Source organism: Zalophus californianus, chromosome 1, assembly GCF_009762305.2.
Source record: "Zalophus californianus isolate mZalCal1 chromosome 1, mZalCal1.pri.v2, whole genome shotgun sequence".
Taxonomy (NCBI): domain Eukaryota; kingdom Metazoa; phylum Chordata; class Mammalia; order Carnivora; family Otariidae; genus Zalophus; species Zalophus californianus.
In genome coordinates this window covers 111,295,641-111,316,749 of record NC_045595.1, presented here as the reverse complement: position 1 = coordinate 111,316,749, position 21,109 = coordinate 111,295,641, and the positions used below count along the sequence as shown (strand labels likewise).

The following is a 21,109-nucleotide window of genomic DNA, read 5'->3' as shown; positions in this document are numbered from 1 at the left end:
TGACTTTATTCAACTTATAGCTAAAAGTAAGCTTGCACGCTTTGAACAACTTCTCTCTATTTCTCCCACCCACCCCAGTCCCCTCAGTCCCTGTTTCTATGAGTTCAACTTTAACTTTTTGTTTGTTTGTTTCCACATATAGATGATACCACACGGTATTTGTCTTTTTCTGTGTGGCTTATTTTACTTAGCATAATGCCCTCCAGGTTCATCCAAGTTGTTGCAAATGGCAGGATTTCCTTCTTTTTTAATGACATGATTATGGATGAATAGTATTCCATTGTGTATATATACCACATTTTCTTTGTCCATTGATCCTTTTATGGACACATTGGTGGTTTCCATGTCCTGGAATTATTATGAATAATTCTACTATGAACATGGGAGTACAGAAATCTCTTTGGGATAATGATTTTGTTTCCTTTGGATAAATACCTAGAAGTGGGATTGCTGGCCATATGGTAGTTATATTTTTTTCATTTCTTGAGGAACCTCCATACTGTTTTCCATTATGGCTGCACCAGTTTATGTTCCCACCAACAGTGCACACTGTCCTTCATTGTTCTCGGCAGGAGAGAGCCAGGAGCTGCCTGCCATTCCTGGTGAGTCAGTTGGCCAACATGGAACATTCATTTCATCATATTCTCCTGCTGGAGATTAAGAGCATCACTGACGCTTTCTCCTCCATCCTGGGCCCTCAGAGCAGAGATATTTTCCGCATGAGCAACAGCTTCACCACCATTGCCAAGCTCCTTACCCAACAACTGGAAACTGCCAAGGCCAGAAGCAGCAGGTGAGCAGGAGTTCCTGTGTACCTCAGGGATATTTCATAAACCCATGGAGGTGTAGCACAGACAGTAGGCACTCAACTTCCCAAAGAAAACCAAACCCACTGTCTCAATGCAGAGCAACTTTTGAATAAATTATGGCATTTGCCAGAATTTTTTCTAAATCTGTGAAAACCAGAATGTAACAAAAAAATTTCTAAAAAGTGCACAAAACGTGGCAAAGGAATAAGAATTAGTACAAATAATGCTTATATCACTCAGTCAAGAAGCATTTAGCAATTACTTACTCTTGCCAGGAATTCTTCTAGAAGCTAGACATATAGAGAGAGATAAAACAAATTCCTTGTACCCAAAGAGCTCACTGTCTAGTAGAGGAAATAAATATTTAAGTGGGTAACTAGAGAATAGTAGGAAGGTCATGCTTAATCAAGATGTGGCCAAGGAGTCTGGGGACACACAAATAGGTATATCTACTTCTGCAAGGAATGAAGAGAAATAGGGAGCTTAGATCAGGGAAGGCTTCCCAGAAGAGATGATATTTTGAACCAAGTCCTAAAAGATGACCAGATTGCTCCAGGCTGTCTTTTGGGGAGCATGTGAAAGAACACAACACTTTCTAGAAACAGAAGTCATTTTGTATGGGCAGGGTATGTGTTAGAAGGAGAGCAACATTAGATAATGCCAATGAAGGGGTAGGCAGGGACCGCATGATTGTGGGCTTGACAACTTCCTAAGGAGTTTGAATTTTACTCTGTAGGCTATGAAGAATCACTGTGGGGTTTTATACATGGCAGGATATTATCAGAATCCATGTTTCAGGAAGCTCACTCTGATTCCAATGAAGAGAATGTCTCAGGGAGAGGCAGACTGAAGTCAAGTCCAGTGAGGGAAGGACAGAAGAGTGTCCATGGGTATTAGCCATAAGTATTGAAAATGTGGTGAATGAACCACCAGTGGTATGGGTGGAAAGAAAACAGAATGCTTGGGTTTGAAGGGAGAGAGTGGATACAATGCATCAACCTGGCCAAAGTTTGCGAAAAAATTTGTGGAAAAAAATAAAGATCATGTGAGATTAAGGGAGGGGCTGTATTTTAGTTTCCTCTATTTTGAATAGGGAAGCACTTGGAAAGTTTTATAACCCTTAGAAGCTAAAAAACAGTTTCCAATATGTACTCTCATTTGATCCTCATGACCACCCCACAAGGTAAGAAAAGCAGGTATCTTTAGTCCTATTTTACAAAAGAAAAAATACTTCTATTTTTGAGGTGAGAGGTGAGTTAAATGTCTTCCCACAGTTAAATAGTGACTAGGTGATAGAGGATGGACTCAAACCTTATCTTCACACCATGCACTGGAGGGTATTCAGTTCTAGAGAAGGGGCAGGGCCCATTTGAGACCAGTGTCAAATTTTGTGAGTTTTTGGAATATCAAATGATGCCTACCATTTCCAGTGTGAATCAAGGATTCCAAAAACGTAAGAAGTCACCTTGACAAAATAGTGAGCATTGAATCATCAGGGTCTACTTTATGTCCAGTTTGGCACAGAGTCTGGAGGTTCCAAGAGACATAAGACACCATCCCTGCCCTCAAGGGATTCACAATTAGGTATGTGAAGGGATTTTGGTAGAAGTGCATACAATGGGCTGTGGAGCATGAGAGATGTATTAACTAACAGCCAGGAAATTATAGAATGTTTTACAGAGAAATTGAAATTTAAGTTCATCCCATATTTATTGAGTAGCTTCATGGGCCAGGCATTTCTCTAGGTACTAGATTAAGTTGTACAAGATGAATGAGAGTTCTTCAGATAAGGGTAAAAGGAGACTTCAAATACAGAGAATAGCATGTGCAAAGTTATGGGGGCTTAAGAGTGTGTGACCCAAACTAAGGAAAAGGGATTGATTCATTGTGGTTGGAGCAAGTACATCAGGGCAGGGTGGGAGAGTAAGCTGAAATGTTAGGTCAGAGGCAGATTATCAGAGTCTTTTACGTGCTGTGTCAGGAAGTGAGGGGCTCATCCCTTAAGCAATATGGAGGCTTAGAAATATTTTAAACCAGGGAATGATCACAGCTCCTAACAGAATAATTAGCAGATAGGCACTTGATAAATGTTTCTTCACTGAAGGACCCGGTAAATGAGGAAGCGGCTAAAGATGTGGAACACTGAATGGATCTGGCTGGAGCAGCAGGATGGCAAGAGAGTGACCAGGATGTATCATTGGAAACTTAATAAACAGGCTCTTTCAACTGTGATAGAGGCCTGAACTAAACCGGTAGTATTTAGACTAAGAAGTCAGGGAATATCATTATAATGAGGAGAGCACAGAATTATGAGGAACTGATTACCAACGGGAAGCAGGGTGAGGAGAAGGGGAGGATTGTGGATAAAACCCAAAGATATATAGTTGGAATGACTGCATACTCAGTAGGAAGATGATGCTAATAACCATGAAAAGAGGAGCAGGAGGGCCAAATAGCAGGATCTGTTAGTCCACTATACAGAGAATATTATCTGGCTAATAGGGTCATCAAAGTCAACAAAAGCTATTCATCCAAAGAAGACTGCTTGCAAGTGCCCTTTTGCTCTCAACACCATAGTTTTGATTTGTTGTTGGCTGGCTCAATGTATAAATGCCTACAAACCAGGGTTTCTAATTTTGGTACTATTGAAAATTAGGCCCGTTAATCCTTGGTTATGGGGCTGTCCTGTGCCTTATAGAATATTTGCGAGCATCTGGACTCTACCCAGTAGATGCTGGTAGCAGTCCTCCCCCTCAGTTATGGCAACCAAAAATGTATCCAGACATTGCTAAATGTCCCCTGAGAGACAAAAAATCTCTTACAGTGAGAACTGTATTCTATTCAAAAATAGTATTTTTACAGACCCATGACCTGCCTAGCAACAGCCTAAACACAGCAGTATCCAAGAAATCCAAGGCCAGCATCATGAAGGGGTGATTTGTCATTTGTATGCAAGCACAAAGTCACTTTTGGCCAATTTTCATGATGATGTGGTTTTAGAAATTTGATTTAGAGCCTCTACAGCAGGTGTTTGGGGGAGCCGTTTTGTATTCTGTGCATAGCCAGCCTGCTTAGTTCTTCTTCCAGTGATGAGCGACATGTGCATCAGATGTGAAAGCTTAGGCACATGTTCTGGCCAGTGTTCTGTGCACTCTCTGTTGCCTCTGCAAATGCAAAGTTGCAAGAGGCCAGTTGGCATCTGCAGGAGTATATATGTGAAAAATATTTACATAAAGGAAAAACATGTTATACAAGGGTGTTACCTTGGGCATTCTAACAAGAAAATTGATCCTTAACAAGTAGGCACAACCCAGTTAGCAATAAACAATTTCCCCATGAAAAAAAGAACTTAGGAGATATATACATAGGAGGAAAAAAGATTTTACTATTAAAGTATGAATCTGTAGGTATGAGAATGCATTTAAGTTTTCCTCCTGTTTTTCTGGGGGAAAAAACACAGAGAAATTAAATGTAAAGAAATAAAAATGTCACCACTCACCTCACGTACCACCACCACCACCACCACCATCCCCACTACCTCAACCTTTCTCAATTCAAATTACTCACTTTACCAGTGCTCAACACTCACTGTCAATCTCCTTCTAGTTGATTGTAATTATTCAGTGGGAACCTCAAAACACTGGTGTGGACAGCCAGCCTTTTGTATTAGCTGCTCATCCTCTCTGGGATGGTTGCTAAGGCTTCTCTCCCAACATCTTTTTCCTAAATAGCCTTCATTGTGACCACTTAGCTTCAGTAATTTTAATCTGTGTCCCCCGAAGAAGAAAGATCTACACTTTTGTCTAAATCACCCAGCGAACTATGATCCTTACAATTAAAGGGGAAATGAATAAGTGAAGAGAGTTGGAAAGAAAATTAAAGATGATAAAATTCAAAACAGATGTCATCTAATTTACAAATCTGACACATAGCCCAGCAGGTCAGATTTTAGACTTCAGGCCGAAAATACAAGATTATCAGAAGAAAAACAATTAGCATCCTAGAGAAAATGAAAACTGAAGCAGACAGGAGACTTCTTTGTGCCAAGCCATTCTGAATTAATTGGGTGAGTTTTATTAGATGCACCAGGTACACACTTGTGCTTTTCTTGTTCCTGTGTTTTAGAAAGAACATTTATATCTAAACAATAAACCAACAGGACAGTCAAGAAAAGCATTTAGATTTTGAAACTAATTCTGGAGAAGCAAAAAGAAGTAACGGCAATTGTGGGTTAAAAAGGAAGTGACAAGATAAGGGAAAAGATCTATACCTTTCGGAATCGTGGGAGCCCTAAGTAGCCTTCTGAGCAGCCACTAACCATCGGACCTTATGCCAACCAGGGCGATCTGGGGAAGGAGAGGGCGCGCTCCCGGCAACTGTGTGCTGACTGAGCATTCAAATGGTCCTTCGACTAGAAGACACCTTTGCCCAATGCATGTGGTTCCAGGGAGACTGCTCTAATCAGGCACCAATGATTTGGGGGCAGTTTATCACAGGTGGTCTTAGTAGGTGGTTAAGCTCAGGCCCCAGTTGGGGACGGAAACTTCGAGAGATGGAAATTGTGAAAAGAAACAGGGGTTGAGGGGGTCAATAGGAGAAATGAGAAAAGACAGGAAGAAAGGATGGCTATGGGATAAAGGCCTAGGGAAACCAGAGGACATGGAGGAAGGGCACCTGCACACAGCCCCCCATCCCAGGCCTGCGTGGGGTGTGTGTGTGTGTGTGTGTGTGTGTGTGTGTGTGTATCAGAGGGTTTACAATTCCCTCCGATCCAACTTTCAAACTCTAGCCAAAGCCATCAAGTCACTGGGGGGGGGGGGGGGGGCGGCGAGCGGAGTTGCTTATAAGAAAAGTTTTAACACAAAGCATGTGGTTAAAGCTTTCCCAAACCTCTGGCTTGGTTAAGTGGGTGGTACATTCTTTTGTTGTTTTGGTGGTAATGGTGGCAATAGTGGTGAGATTTTGTGTTTATTCTTTGTTTTTAAGAATCAAGTCTGGGGGTGGGGGGAGGGGGAATGAAAGGTAAATTATGGTCAAAACAAAATGGGTAGGTATAAATCTGATTTTGGTATAAATGGAAAGAGGTGACACCACGGAGGGAAGGCCATAAAACAACATGTGTCAGGGAGAATTAAAGGAAAACAGAATAAGGAGATGATGTTCATAAGGAATGGCTCCAGGAAATCTATCCTCCTTGGAGGGGCCCCAGAGTTTTGGTTTATCCTAAATTTCATGCAATAAACATCAAAGAAATGGATTACAGAGAGCCCTAATGTGTAGCCAAGCAACATGGCCTGCAAAGACTCTTCAAACTGTGAGACCTTTTGCCACCTGTGTTCCTGAGTTCCCATCTTGATATCCTGAGGATCACATCAGAACCTCCCCCTGATGTACTACACAGTCCCTAAAGGCATTGCCCAAGAGGCTGAGAGTGATGGCTTTTTACTGGGTCCACAACAGAAATTGCAGAGAGGAGGGGGTCACATTCTTTACAACTTTGCAAAACAGGCTGTTATCTGTAGGTCTGACCATGCCTTTAACCAGCTCCTACCACATGATAGATTTTGTGCTAAGGGCTTTCGACTATGTTATACTGTTTAATCCTCACAACAAAGTCTTTCAGTATGTATTGGGACTACAGAGGCTTCACGTTAAAGTGTAATGGAGTAAACCTTGTGGGCAGGTGAGACTAGAGGAGCATTTTCTATCCAGTCCTTTCTCCCCTCTTGGTCCATGGTAGTTCTTGCAGGGGCAAGAGGGCAAATGCCCAGACATGGGCTCATAGAATTTCCAGTCATTTCTTCCTTTGGTCTAGTCCAGTAGATCTCAATTGTCAGTGTGGATGAGATTTACAGTGCTCGCAGTACTTCATGGATAATTCAAAAGAATTTTAAAGGAACATCAAGGGTGACTTTTGCCTATTCCTCCCCAAAGTGATACCTCCCTAACCTTTATCATTATCTTCCAGAACGCCCTCTTCCTCCCTCTTTTCCCTTTGAAGGCTTCCCTTCTCTAAGACTCCATTTTGGTACCACTTTCCCAAGAGGGGTTCCCTACCCAACCCTACTCACTCTGACCTTCTCTCCTCTGAGCTACTACAGTTCATACTGCCATTCCACTTCTCTGCACCCACAGTCCTGCCCTGAAGTGTTAGCTATCTTTCTGTGGGCCCCTTTCGTCTCCCCTGCAAACTTGAGAGAGCTAATATTCACAGCCTGTGCTCTGTGGAAGGAAAAATAGAGTCTTAAAAATGCTTATAAGAGTTCCCACTTTTTTAGGCAAGACATGTTTATACAAAGAGAAATTGATTCTTTGAGAGCAATGGTTGGCTCAGGGAATATGAGGAGGTTTAGGATCATAATTAAAAACATGTGATATTCTGGTCAGCATTGCCCCCTGCTTAGGAAAAGTTGAATGTAATTTCGCCCCACCAAGGTAACCAGAGTTTTAATAAAACAAACAAACAAACAAACAAGTATATCTTTTCAATCTAGAGAGTTCTACACTGGTCATCGTATAAAAAGTGAATTGTAACAGCTATTTGTGACAGTGGCTGTTGTTACTCCATACATAGGGAAGGAAGGGCTTTGGGTTCTTTTTTTGCCCCTCTTCTTACTGAGGAGATTAAGTCTGACATGTGGTACCATTTATGCTCCATGTGTTGTTCATTTACTCCACCACTTGTCCTTCCTTAAAGCAGCATTTATGGTGATGTGAAGGTCTGTAAAGGTATTTCAGGAATTCGTTTATCAGCAAGAGATGTAGGTGGGAGACATCATTGTCAGCTTTGGAGACAATGAAGCAAGCCCAGGGAATGTGTGGCCCCAGAGGGGCTGGCTTTGTGAGTGTGGACAAGGAGGGGTAGAGATGGGAGGTGGGGCAGCCCTGCCAAGGGGTGTGAGCCCTGCAATTGCAGCTTAGCCAGGGGATCCAGGCTCCTGGCCTGTAACACAGAAATGTTTAAAAACACAAGACACACCAAAAAGGAAAAGAGCTTTTCATCAAGTTCCTATGGCTTGGCTTCCTATTTCAAACAAGGCAGGAAACACCAAAGCTTTAGCCTGGAGTAAGGGAAAAAGTGCACTTGTAGAAGAAGAGGTGAGAGGGACTTGACCCTCGATAGCCTCTTGCAGGAGAGATAACACTCCCCGGTTCCTTTTTGGGATCAACCATAATTGAATTCGGAGTTTGCTATTCGCATGACATTTTCTGAGTTTTCAACACCTTTTTAGTTTTGGTTAAAGGGGATGCCAAAATTCATTTTTCGGATCCCTGTGAAAGTTGTTCAATGATTATATGTCAACTCTGTTCTGGTGTCTATTCCCATGGGATGTTACTCAGAGATATGAGGGTACAATGACTCTTGTTGGTGACTGCATTACCACCAATGCCATTATATGTATTACTTACTCCTGGGTTAGATTCAGATGCAACCTGAACCAAACACCTAAAGAGAGGCAGTGGGAAAGCGATGTGACGCGGGTGTGCTCTGGAGGCAGATACTTCATGCTGGGTTTACTTGTCGACCTTCAGTAAGTTACTGAACTTCTCTGTGCCTAAGCTTCTCCATCTGTAAATGGAGACAGTAATAGGACTTGCCCCACTGGATTATGTAAGAAGTAATACATGTAGCAAATTTGAACGGTGAGTGGCTCATGCATAGAAAGCCCTCAGTAAGTATTAACTCTGTTCCAGGTGGACATTATGGGAGGTGCTTTCACTTAGCACGTCCATTATGCCAGAGCTACTGAAAGCATAGTTCATGAACCAACATCAGTCTGCAAACTGTTTCTTACTAGCCTGTGACAAGGTTATTACAGTGATTGAAAATAAGAGTTTAGAACTTTTATAGCAATTTGACTTTGCTGCAACATCCAAATGAATGATCAGTGGGCTTATACTCTGTATGTCTTTGTTTGTGGATCTTGAACTTCTGCCTCTCCACAACGTGCAAGGTGACACTGATACTGCTGGCCCTGTGAGTCCACTTTGAGGGCAGGGGCTTTGCCTTTTTGCTCATCCTTTTTCCATATCCCATTCTCTCTCATGCTGGCTCAATGAAAAGTAAGCAAATGGCTGAGCATCTGTGTAGAGCAGTCACTTCCTCATATCATGGCTTTTTATTTTTTTTATTTTTTTAATAATTTTTATTGTTATGTTAATCACCATATATTACATCATTAGTTTTTGATGTAGTGTTCCATGATTCATTGTTTGTGCATAACACCCAGTGCTCCACGCAGAATGTGCCCTCTTTAATACCCATCACCAGGCTAACCCATCCCCCCACCCCACCCCCTCTAGAACCCTCGGTTTGTTTTTCAGAGTCCATCATCTCTAATGGTTCGTCTCCCCCTCCAACTTACTCCCCTTCATTCTTCCCCTCCTGCTATCTTCTTCTTCTTTTTTTTTCCTTAACATATATTGCATTATTTGTTTCAGAAGTACAGATCCATGATTCATCAGTCTTGTACAATTCACAGTGCTCACCATAGCACATACCCTCCCCAATGTCTATCACCCAGCCACCCCATCCCTCCCATCCCCCACCACTCCAGCAACCCTCAGTTTGTTTCCTGAGATTAAGAATTCCTCATATCAGTGAGGTCATATGATACATGTCTTTCTCTGATTGACTTATTTCACTCAGCATAACACCCTCCAGTTCCATCCACGTCATTGCAAATGGCAAGATCTCATTCCTTTTGATGACTGCATAATATTCCATTGTGTATATATACCACATCTTCTTTATCCATTCATCTGTCGATGGACATCTTGGCTCTTTCCACAGTTTGGCTATTGTGGACATTGCTGCTATAAACATTGGGGTGCACGTACCCCTTCGGATCCCTACATTTGTATCTTTGTGGTAAATACCCAGTAGTGCAATTGCTGGATCATAGGGTAGCTCTATTTTCAACTGTTTGTGGAACCTCCATACTGTTTTCCAGAGTGGTTGCACCAGCTTGCATTCCCACCAACAGTGTAGGAGGGTTCCCCTTTCTCCACATCCCCGCCAACATCTGTCGTTTCCTGACTTGTTAATTTTAGCCATTCTGACGGGTGTGAGGTGGTATCTCATTGAGGTTTTGATTTGGATTTCCCTGATGCCGAGCAATGTTGAACACTTTTTCATGTGTCTGTTGGCCATTTGGATGTCTTCTTTGGAAAAATGTCTGTTCATGAAAACAGAAGATATCATGGCTTTTTAAATTTTATTCTAACTGCAGGGAATTCTCCTTGTCTACAATTGCTCAGAATTTATGCTTACAGCACCAAGTGGTTGTTGTTGTTTTAAACAATTTTATATCCCAGTTGCAAGGGCCACTATCCTTCAGTCCACACTCTTTAGGATGCTGCAGGGGTAAAAGCATTGTATGTCCCCCTGGCTCTGAGCAGGAGAAGCTCATCTTCCAGGTTTCATATCACCTACACAAGCTGCCTTCTTTTGGTGTCACGTGTCCACATGGGGCAGCAGCCCCCCAGGATTTAACCATTTGACTTTTTCATACCCATTCTGTATGGGCTACGCTGTCAAATCCATTATATAATGCTTTCAGCAATCTGATGATGCTCTATCATTTATCCCATTTTTATATGAGAAAAATGAGACTTAGATTTATCAAGAGATTTACCACATCACGAATAAACAGGAAATTGGAGTCACAAACTTTCCCTGTAAGGCTGTGTTCAGCTCATTTCCCCACAACCATCTCTTTTTGAGAACCCTTTAAAAAAAATCTTATGTGAATGAAATAAACCATAGAGTTGTTTCATTTTAGGCAAAGTTGTACCAGGGGCATGACTGGTCCCCATATAACTGGGCATCTACTGGTCCCTGCTCTTGCCCATGGAGCAAGCAGGTCAGAGGCAGACAAGAATATCAAGACCCAGACTTATCATTGTTCTTTCCCATAGTATTTGAGTGTGGCTGTTCTAGCACTGTTTACTTATTACAGTCCCCAAACAGATGACAGCACTGTGGAGCTAGGGAATCCTCTGTCATTCTCATGATGACCGATGAGCCAAGAAATTGCTGAAGAAGAAGGAACATAACATCCTAAGAATTTAGGATTCCAATGAGGATTTGATCCATCATGTTCTCCTACTTCTCTTCTAACAAACTTAACTTTGTAGGAGTACATATTCTGGACATGGGATCATAAGCCAAGATCATCAAATTTTAACTAACATTATTTTTCTTTGACTTAAGGAGCCAGGAAGAGAGGCTGCCAGTCTCTCTACCCCTGCCAGCTTCATAGTCTCATCTTCAGGCTTAGCGAGAGCAGTGAGCTAGCTGCCCAAGGGCTACTTTGTTTCCAAGGGGAGTCCTGCTCACACAAGAGGGAGGTCATTAGGCCTCCCCCTGAGCATCCCTAGAGGTACTTCTAAAAACTTTACTTTGGCAACAAGACCAGAAACTGTTCAGACTGGAAATCATCTGAGCCTCTTAAATGTGGTATGTTGAGTTAAAGCCAAGTTAATATTTAGGGGATTATAGAACTCTGACAAAGATTTCTGTAAAATTACCTCTGGAGTTAAAAGTGACAAATGGAAGAGAAATAACAACCCCCTGCATGAGCCCAACCCACCGGCCCCCACCCCCACCCCCCACAAGTAAACACATACAGGACCAATGGCTCCACCAGTGCTTTTGCATTTGGGATGCATTTCCTTGCTCTCCAAGGAAAACAGAGTTTATCTCCAGAAAAAGTTTTGGTTCTGAACGAATTCTCTCCTGTCTTTTTAGACCAAATTTAAAAACTAGGAGAAGTGAAGAAGCATGAATGTTTATTATAAACTCAGACTTCTGTCTACCATTTCCTGGACCTTCCAACCTTTTGGAACCAAAGCGTGTCCTAACTCCCTGCCAGCAAAATTCTGTAACAAAACCCAGGTGGATTGATGACCAGTGACAGAACGTTCTCTTTGGTCCGTCTTGTGGCTCTGGCTGCCTTGGTGACTCTTCCTTACCATCCCTGTCCCCTGACTTCTGTGTAAATAAATCTCCAAATCATAAAAACAAGGAAAATCATGTATAAAAGAAAGTCTTTGTGGTGAGAATTCTACTTATCAGTAATGCTCATCAGCCTCATATGTAGAGATCACTTCTCTGGCCCAGATATTTTATTGTCATTTCTTCACTCTTATTTACAAATCCATCATTTTACTCCTACTCTTGCTCCCTGCTTCTCTACATTTGATATTTACCAAATGATATCACCCCACCCTCTACCCCCTATAGGCCAGGAGAAGTGGCCAGTGCCTCATGGGCATCTAGTAGAACTCAGGAGGTTTTGGGGGCACAGAGAGTAGGCTGGCTTAGGAAACCAGGGTGGTCTGAGTTCATTTATTCCACAAACACTTCAGGTACTTGTGTGTGTCAAGCACTGTGCCAGATACAAGGGAACAAAGATGAACAGTATAGGTCCCTGCCCACCGAGTAGCAGAGATTTACCCCAGACAGATTTAACAAATAGAGGTACAGGACACCTAGTTGAATTTCAGATAAAGAACAAATAATTTTTTAGTAAATCATTTTAGTATAGTATAACACACTTTTTGTTTATCCCACTAGGGGTATACTTATACTAAAAAAATTATTTGTTGTTGATCTGAAATTCAAATTTAGTTGAGTATCCTATATTTTATCAGGCAACCCTACCCTAAAGGCACCTACTTGACCTGCCCCCCTTGGGGTCAGTGGATGTGTAGGGATAACCCATAACTTCTTTCATGCCCAAAGTAACTCCGAGGGATGTTACAAGGCAATCCAAGAATGAAAGAAGGTATGCTCCCAGCTACTAGAGGTTCTGACTCAGGCCATGGCTTCATAGCCAACACCTGGTAACTAGAGACAGGGTCAGGGAAAGGGAGCTGAGTGTCCTCTCCTAAAGTCTGATGCCATGGCATTCTCCAGGGAACATTAGTTCCCTCCAGGATATGGAATATTGGTCTGTGTCTAGACCACTGATGTGTTCTCTGTATATTAACACAAGACAATGCTAATGAAGTTTCTAAAGGAATAATAATAATATCAATTAATAATAACAATCATACTAATAATAAAATCTAACATCTATTGAGCAGTGTGTTATCTGTTAGGAACAGTGCTTCACACTGATCTGTCATTTCATCTTTGCAACAACACTATGAATTAAGTACAGTTGTCTTCCCTATTATATAAATAGGGAAATTGATATAAAAAGTACAAAAAATAAAATGAAGATCTCTGTAAGTAAAAAAAATATATATTTTAAAAAAGCCAGAAACTGATCCAATAAAATTATCCAGGAAGATTTACTATAATCATATGAAATTTGAAGTTTTTTAGAAGAAAATGCTATTAACTGTTGTTATAACCCAGAGCTTTATGTAGAAAGAAAAAATAATTGTGAATTTGTGAGAAATTCTTCTTCTAACAAGTCATAGGTTTTCAGATTTTAAAATTTGCATAATGCTCAATATCTGATGAATGCATATTGGGTGTATTTTATGCCTTAAAAATTTTTTTTAAAGATTTTATTTATTTGAGACAGAGAGAATGAGAGAGAGCACATGAGAGGGGGGAGGGTCAGAGGGAGAAGCAGACTCCCTGCCGAGCAGGGAGCCCGAGGCAGGACTCGATCCGGGGACTCCAGGATCATGACCTGAGCCGAAGGCAGTTGCTTAACCAACTGAGCCACTCAGGCGCCCCGCCTTAAAAAATTTTTAAGCTTTAATAATCCCAGCTATGGAAATTTCTGAAATAAAGTTCAAAAACTTGAACTGAGTAATATTCTATTATATGTATATGTATATATACATACATTATATATATATATATATATAAGTATATATATATATATGTATACACACACCACTTCTCTGTCCACTCATCTGTGGGTGGATACTTGGACTTTTTCTATAATATGGTTATTATAAATAATGCTGCAGTAAACATAGGGGTGCTTATACTTTTGAATCCATGTTTTCTTATTCTTTGGGTAAATACCCAGTAGTGGAATTACTAGATCACATGGTAGTTCTGCTTTTAATTTTTTGAGAAACCTCCAAACTTGTCCACAGTGGCTGCACCAGTTTGCATTCCTACAACTGTTCACAAGCGTTCCTTTTCCTCCACATCTTTGTCAAACACTTGTTGTTTTGGGGTTATTGATTTTAGCCATACTGATAGGTGTGAGGTGATATCTCATTGTGGTTTTGATTTGCATTTCCCTGATAATGAGTAAAGTTGAGCATCTTTTCTTGTGTCTGCTGGCCTTCTGGATGTCTTCTTTGGAGAAATGTCTGTTCATGTCTTCTGCCCATTTTTTAATTGTATTATTTGTTTGATGTTGAGTTGTATAAGTTCTTTATATATTTGGGATACTAATCCTTTACTGGATATGTCATTTGCAAATATCTTCCCCCATTCAGCAAGTTGCCTTTTAGTTTTGTTGATTGTTTCCTTGGCTGTGCAGAAGCTTTTTAATTTGATGTAGTACCAATACTTTATATTTGTTTTTGTTTCCCTTGCCTCAGGGGACACATCTAGAAAAATTTTTCTATGGGAGATATCAGAGAAAATACTGTCTGTCCTCTCCTCTAGGGCTTTTATGGTTTTAGGTCTCATTTTAAGTCTTTAATCCATTTTGAGTTTATTGTGTATGATGTGAGAAAGTGGTCCAGTTTCATTGTTTTGCATGTGGCTGTCCAGTTTGTTCAAGAGACTTTCCTATTGCATCTTCTTACCTCCTTTGTCAAAGATTAATTGACCATATAATTGTGGGTTTCCTTCTTGGCTTTATTCTGTTCTTTTGATGTAAGTGTCTATTTTTGTGTCAGTACCATACTGTTTTGATTACTACAGCTTTGTCGTATATCTTGAAAACTGGGACTGTGATACCTCCAGTTTTGTTCTTTTTCAAGATTATTTTGGCTGCTCCAAGTCTTTTGTGGTTCCATACCAACTTCAGGATTATTTGTTCTAGTTCTCTGAAAAATGCTATTGATATTTTGATAAGGATGGCATTAAATCTGTAGATTGCTTTGGGTAGTATGGATATTTTAACAATATGTGTTCTTCCAATCCATGAGTATGGAATATCTTTCCATTTATTTTTGTCAACTTCAATTTCCTTCATCAATATTTCATAGTTTTCAGAGTACAGGTCTTTCACCTTAGTTAAGTTTATTCCTACACATTTTATTGTTTTGGTGCAATTGTAAATGGGATTGTTTTCTTAATTTCTCTTTTTTCTACTTCGTTATTGTTGTAGAGAAATGTAACTGATTTCTGTATATTGATTTTGTATCCTTTGCCTTTATTAAATTCATTTATTAGTTCTGGTAGGGTTTGTTTGTTTTGTTTTTTATGTTTTCTTTTTTGGTGGCATTGTTAGATATTTTTATATATATAGTATCATGTCATCTGCAAATGCTTTACTTCTCCCTCACTCCTACTTATGTCTTTTTCTTTCCACTCAGAGTCCCCTTTAACATTTCTTGTTAGGCTGATTTAGTGGTCATGAATTTCTTTTACTTTTGTTTATCTGGGAAACTCTTTATCTCTCCTTCTATTCTGAATGATAGCTTTGCTGGATAGAGTACTCTCAATTAGAGATTTTTTCTTTTCAGCACTTTGAATATGTTATGCCACTCTCTTCTAGTCTTCCAAGTTTCTGCTGGAAAATCAGCTGCTAGCCTTATAGAGTCTCCCTTGTATGTAATGTTTTCTTTTCTCTTGCTGCTTTTGAAATTCTCTTTATCACTACTTTTTGCCATTTAAATTACTATGTGTCTTTGTGTGGAACTCCTTGGATTGATTTTGTTGGGAGTTCTCTGTGCCTACTGGTTTTGGATTTCTGTTTCCTTCCCCAGATTGGGAAATTTTCAGCTATTATTTCCTCAAATAAAATTTCTGACTCCTCCCCGCCCTTTTCTCTTTCTTCTCCTTCTGGTAGCCCTATAATGTAAATGTTACTGTGCTTGATGGTGTTGCAGAGTTCTAAGTCTTTTTCACTTATTATTTCTTCTCTCTCCTCTTCCGCTTGATTGCTTTCTATTACTCTGTACTCCAGGTTGCTGATCTGTTCTCCTGCTTCTTCTAGTTTACTATTTATTCTCTCTAGTGTATTTTTACTTTCAGTTATTGAGTTCTTCATCTCTGATTGGTTCTTTCTTATGTTTTCTATCTCTTTGCTAAGGGTTTCACTAAGGTCCTCTACTCTTTTCTTTCCTTATGAGCATGACTTTCAATTATCTATCAGGCATATTACTCATCTCTATTTCATTTAGCTCTCTTGCTGTGATTTTGTCCTGTTCTTCCTTGGGAACATATTCCCGTGTCTCCTCATTTTGTCTAACTCTTTGTGCTTTCTTTCTTTCTTTCTTTTTTTTTTTTTTAAGATTTCTTTATTTGAGAGAGGGGAGGGGCAGAGGGAGAGAATCTTTCAAGCAGACTCTCAGCTGAGTGTGGAGCCCAACATAGGGCTTGATCCCATGACCTATGAGATCATGACCTGAGCCCAAAACCAAGATTGGACACTTAATTGACTGAGCCACCCAGGTGCTCCTCTTTGTGCTCTTTCTATGTGTTAGGAAATTCAGCTTTATTTCCTGCTCTTGAAAGTAGTGGCCTTATGAAGAAGAGGTCCTGTAGTGCCCTGCAGTGCAATGTCGCCTGTTCACCAGAATCTGTTACTTCAGGGATATCTCCTATGTGTGTTGAATGCCCTCTACTATTTTGCCTGAGCCACTTTTGCTTTCAGCCCTGTCTCTCTTTGCCTGTTGTGGGCAGTGTTTGGTCCCTGTGTTATTATTGGGTCAGTTTGGGTCTGCCTTGGTCTTGAGATGAGTCAGACCAGGAATTTACCAGAGATGCATTAGAACTGATCGGCAGTGTGCTTTCCCTGTGTTGTCCCTTGAGATGGTTTATTGGCAGCTAGGGCCTGCATTAAGACTAGATGTCTGCCCACAGCCCCCTGGGGATAGGTCTGCAGGAGAATGTGGGGATGGAACTTGTGGTTTTAGCATGCTTCATGCAGGAGTGTTGTGGGAATGGACCTTGAGTTGCTTTAGACAACTGCAGCAGGACTAGAGGGGGTGTGTCTACAGGAGAACACAGGGGTGGGGCACATGGTCAGCAAAGTAGGTGAGAGTGTTTGTGCTGTGCTGGTTCCCACAGGTGTCCATGTGTCTAAGCTGGGGAGCAGGGGAAGGAAATGGTGCTTGTAAATTCCTTTGTTCCTGGGGAAATCTCCTAAGGATGTCTGTCCCTCCAGCACATGCTCTGAGATTAGTAAATAAATCTTCCCATATACCCCAAACGTTTTTCAAATTGCTACTTCTAGGCTGTATCTCTACAGAGCTGTTTGTTGTGCTGTCCCTTAAGGGCAAGGAATTTGTTTCCTCTTGCCCTCTGGCTCTCCCAGAGTGGAGCCTGCTGATTTTTAAAGTTCCAGGTGTTAAGCCCCCATTGTAAGAATTCACGAAATTAGTCCCCTGTGATTTCCAAAGCCAAATGTTATGGGGATTCATCTTACTTGTGTGGATTTCCCATGCCTGGGGCACTTGCTGTGATGGTTTGTTTCTCCTCTTGACGCCCATGGTGTCCCTTCCTCCATGGACAGACCCATGGGTCCATTTAGCCTCCACCATGTCTCTACCCCTCCTACCCTCTTCAATGTGGCCTTTTCTCTACATTTAGCTATGGAGAGTCTGTTCTGCCAATCTTCAGGTCATTTTCTGGGTTATTTACATCGATGTGGGTGTTATCTAGTTGTATCCTTGGGACAAGGTGAGTGTAGGATCTTCCTACTTCACCATCTTCCCCAGAAGTCCCATTGGATCTTTTAAAAGTAACCTTGATAATCATCACGGTTTGTAAAATACCATCCAGTGATAGTACCATCTTTGTTTCATTTGTAATGGGAGTAAAAGTTCAGGTTTTAGAATTATCTGGCTGGAAGATGTCAAAACCTCCCATCTGTTTGTGGGTAGCCAGTATCTTATGTATCATAAAGGGAAACATGTTTGTGATTAGCCTTTATTCCCATGTACTGATTCTTGAAATCTACTCGTATATTTCAGTGAAGCATGGTATAGATAATAAATTTTGCATTATGTATGCAAAACTATAGGAAGCCTATAAAAATTATATAGATATGTATTTAAGTTTTCTCAGTAATAGTTTATTAGACAATAAACAATATCCTGGTTACTTAAGTGATGATCTACTTGCTTTCCCAGTGGCACCATTTACATCTGTCCCTGGCCTGAACTAATGGGAATTTTAAAAACTGAGGGCCCCAAAACTATGAACCCTCCCTCAAAGCCAGTACCCCTCTCTGGGCCAGCCAGGAAACCTGCCAACCAACCTCTCCCAGTGCCCACCACACACATGGCCCCAGAATGGGTGGAATATAATTGAAAAAACTATCACCAGCACTTTTGTGTTGGTTTTCCCTAAAAAGCAGTGCCATTAGAAAAACCAGAATTGTATTTTCTCATTCCCACCTATGTACTATACCACGTTTACCTTGGCCCTTAGGGGAAAATAGCCATATGCTTGAAAACGCCACTGTTTTGTATATTTGAAGCCCTTTTCATCAACCTCTAGGAAAAATAGTAAAGAGGGCCAGGTAAATACACACAGACAAACCAACAGAATTATTAAGCCATCTTGATGAATGGATTTTTAGGGATTATTAACCCTTATATTTATAAAGAAGAATAACCCTATATTATATTGATAGTGATTAATAGAAATTTGGGACCCCTGGGTGGCTCAGTTGGTTAAGCATCTGCCTTCGTCTCAGGTCATGATCCTGGGGTCCTGGGATTGGGCTCCCTGCTCAGCAGGAAGCCTGCTTCTCCCTCTGCCTGCCACTCCCCTGCTTATGCTCTCTCTCTGGCAAATAAATGAATAAAATCTTTAAAAAAAATTAAAAGTAGCTCTAGGCTGACTCAGGCAGGTAAGGGAAGATAAATACACACTACTTCTCTGTAATCATTTAGCACCTTAGCATCAAGTGAACTATTTCTGCAGCTTATCTGTAGGCTCTAACTATATCTAAGGCACTATGTTAGTCCTTAGAGGGGTTCCAAAGTTATTGTACATATAACCCCTGCCTTAAAGGAGGTCATTTTAATGACTCACCAGTGCTTTATAAATTCCATAAAAAAGATAGTTGGAACTATTAATATCAGTCATGGAAAATCTCTTCCCTCCAACATATTAAAAATCAAAAAGATTTTTTTTATTTCGTAATATAAAATAATCACACTGATTGACATAAAATCAAGAAAACCATGAGTTTATACAGTCCATTTGAAATGTTCTATCAATTTCAGCACAAACAAATTGCCTCTTAACAATTTTCCAAAAAATGTCTGGTATGAATTTCATGTGAAAGCCTTGCTTTTGTAGAACTGGATAAGAATATGGTAGATAACCATACAAACTGCTTTTTATTCTCTGAATTCTTCAACAATTCCTTCTAATGTAAAGTTTGCACACACACACCAATGTTTATAAACTTCTAGCAGAAGAAGCTATAGAAACAATTTCAAAGATCTATGTCCATTGTTCACCTGAAACTAACGTAACAATGTGTGTCAACTATACTCAAATTAAAAAAAATTAAAAAGAGAAGGAAGTTTAGCACACAGGTCAATTTGCTATTGGCTGCAACAAAGAGCCCTAGAGTGTGGGTATCAGTGCAGGCGAGATTGAGCAAAGGGTTCAGATCCTACGTAGAGTGATCTGTGCTGTTAGGGCTAATCGGAAGCTGAAGAGGATCTGTGTGGTTGCATGAAGAAAGTCTCCCACCCACACCACTCCCGTTAGCAGGCCACACATCTGCCAGTTCATGATGATTGTATAATGCAAGGGCTTACAAATGGCCACATAACGTTTGTAGGCCATCACACTAAGTAGGATGACCTCAGGAACTCCAAAGAAATGTTCTCCAAAGATTTAGGTCATACACCCATTGACTAGAATGGTCTTTTATAGAGTAAATCTATAATCATTTTAGGGGTATTTATAGAGGAATAGCAGGCATCAGTAAAGAAGAGATAGGCCAGGACGCCTGGGTGGCTCAGTCAGTTAAGTGTCTGCCTTCTGCTCAGGTCATGATCCCAGGGTCCTGGGATTGAGCCCCGCATCGGGCTCCTTGCTCAGCAGGGAGCCTGTTTCACCTTCTGCCTCTGCCTGCCTGCCACTCCCCCTGCTTGTTCTCTCTCGCTCACTATCTCTCTCTGTGTGTCAAATAAATCAATAAAATCTTTGAGAAAAAAAAGAGAGAGGCCAGAAAAATGTACATGGGAGACCCCAGTGATGGGGACTACAATGAGCACATTTCCTACCACAGAAATGATGTAGATGACAGAAATTAGAACAGATATAATTTTCTTAAAAAAATGGGGGCACCTGGCTCAGTGGGTGGAGCATGCAGCTCTTGATCTTAGGGTTATGAGTTCAAGCCCCATGTTGGGTGTAGAGATTACTTAAAAATAAAATCTTAAAAATAATTAAAAACCCTATGTCCATTGTAGTTACTCAATAAACATTTGCTAAATGACTAATAAAAAATTTATCAGGTAAGTTTTTCTGTTTTGAATAAGAAGCAGTTAAATAGAGAGTAACCCTGTCTTGAGGGTACATGTGACCACTATCTAATGCAATGATTTTTATTCCTTTAGGAAGAAACCAAGCACTGAGGTTGAAATCCCTGAGAAGCTGGAAGAAATCAAGCTCACATTGACTGAAAATGAAGACCATGAAAAGCTACAAGTTAAAATACAGGCTTTTGAAGACAAAATAAATGCCGAGAGCAATACTCCTAGCTCTATCAGAAGATATAGTTTGGGCCAATTTTCTAAGGAAGAAAGAAAAGACATTAGATTTAACAGGTATAAATTTTGCTTGGCTGGCTTTTTAAAGTATGCACTTCATGCTTGCTATTAGTTTTGTTATCACACTGTTATGGGGTGGTTTTTAAATATCTTTCACCTATAGCATCCAAAGCCCCATCTTTTCATGAATGAAATGGCATTCACCTGCTTCCATTATCCAAAGAAGCTTTCTATAATAAAAGGAGAATACAAATGGAAAACAAACCTATGGCTTATTTTTTTTAAAAAAATACTTTAAATATAGATGTGCTATATATATATTTTAAAGATTTTATTTATTTATTATTTATTATTTACTTATTTATTAGAGAGAGAGAGAGAGCGCAAGCAGGGGGAGCAGCAGGCAGAGGGAGAAGCAGGCTCCCCGATGAGCAGGGAGCCCTATGTGGGGCTCG

The 21,109-nt window shown here is 40.5% G+C and overlaps 1 protein-coding gene across 3 annotated transcripts in view; it reads left to right on the top strand.

The window, feature by feature from the left end:
- The window catches only part of VEPH1 (ventricular zone expressed PH domain containing 1), a 229,525-nt gene that overhangs the window by 103,409 nt on the left and 105,007 nt on the right, over positions 1-21,109 (top strand). For 2 of the 3 annotated variants that reach the window (XM_027586347.1, XM_027586348.1), the window contains exons 7-8: positions 573-793; positions 20,502-20,711. In XM_027586347.1, the coding sequence (XP_027442148.1) occupies positions 573-793; positions 20,502-20,711 (431 nt within the window). Of the gene's footprint in view, positions 1-572; positions 794-20,501; positions 20,712-21,109 lie in introns of those variants that run through there. The other variant, XM_027586349.1, reaches the window with a different exon arrangement.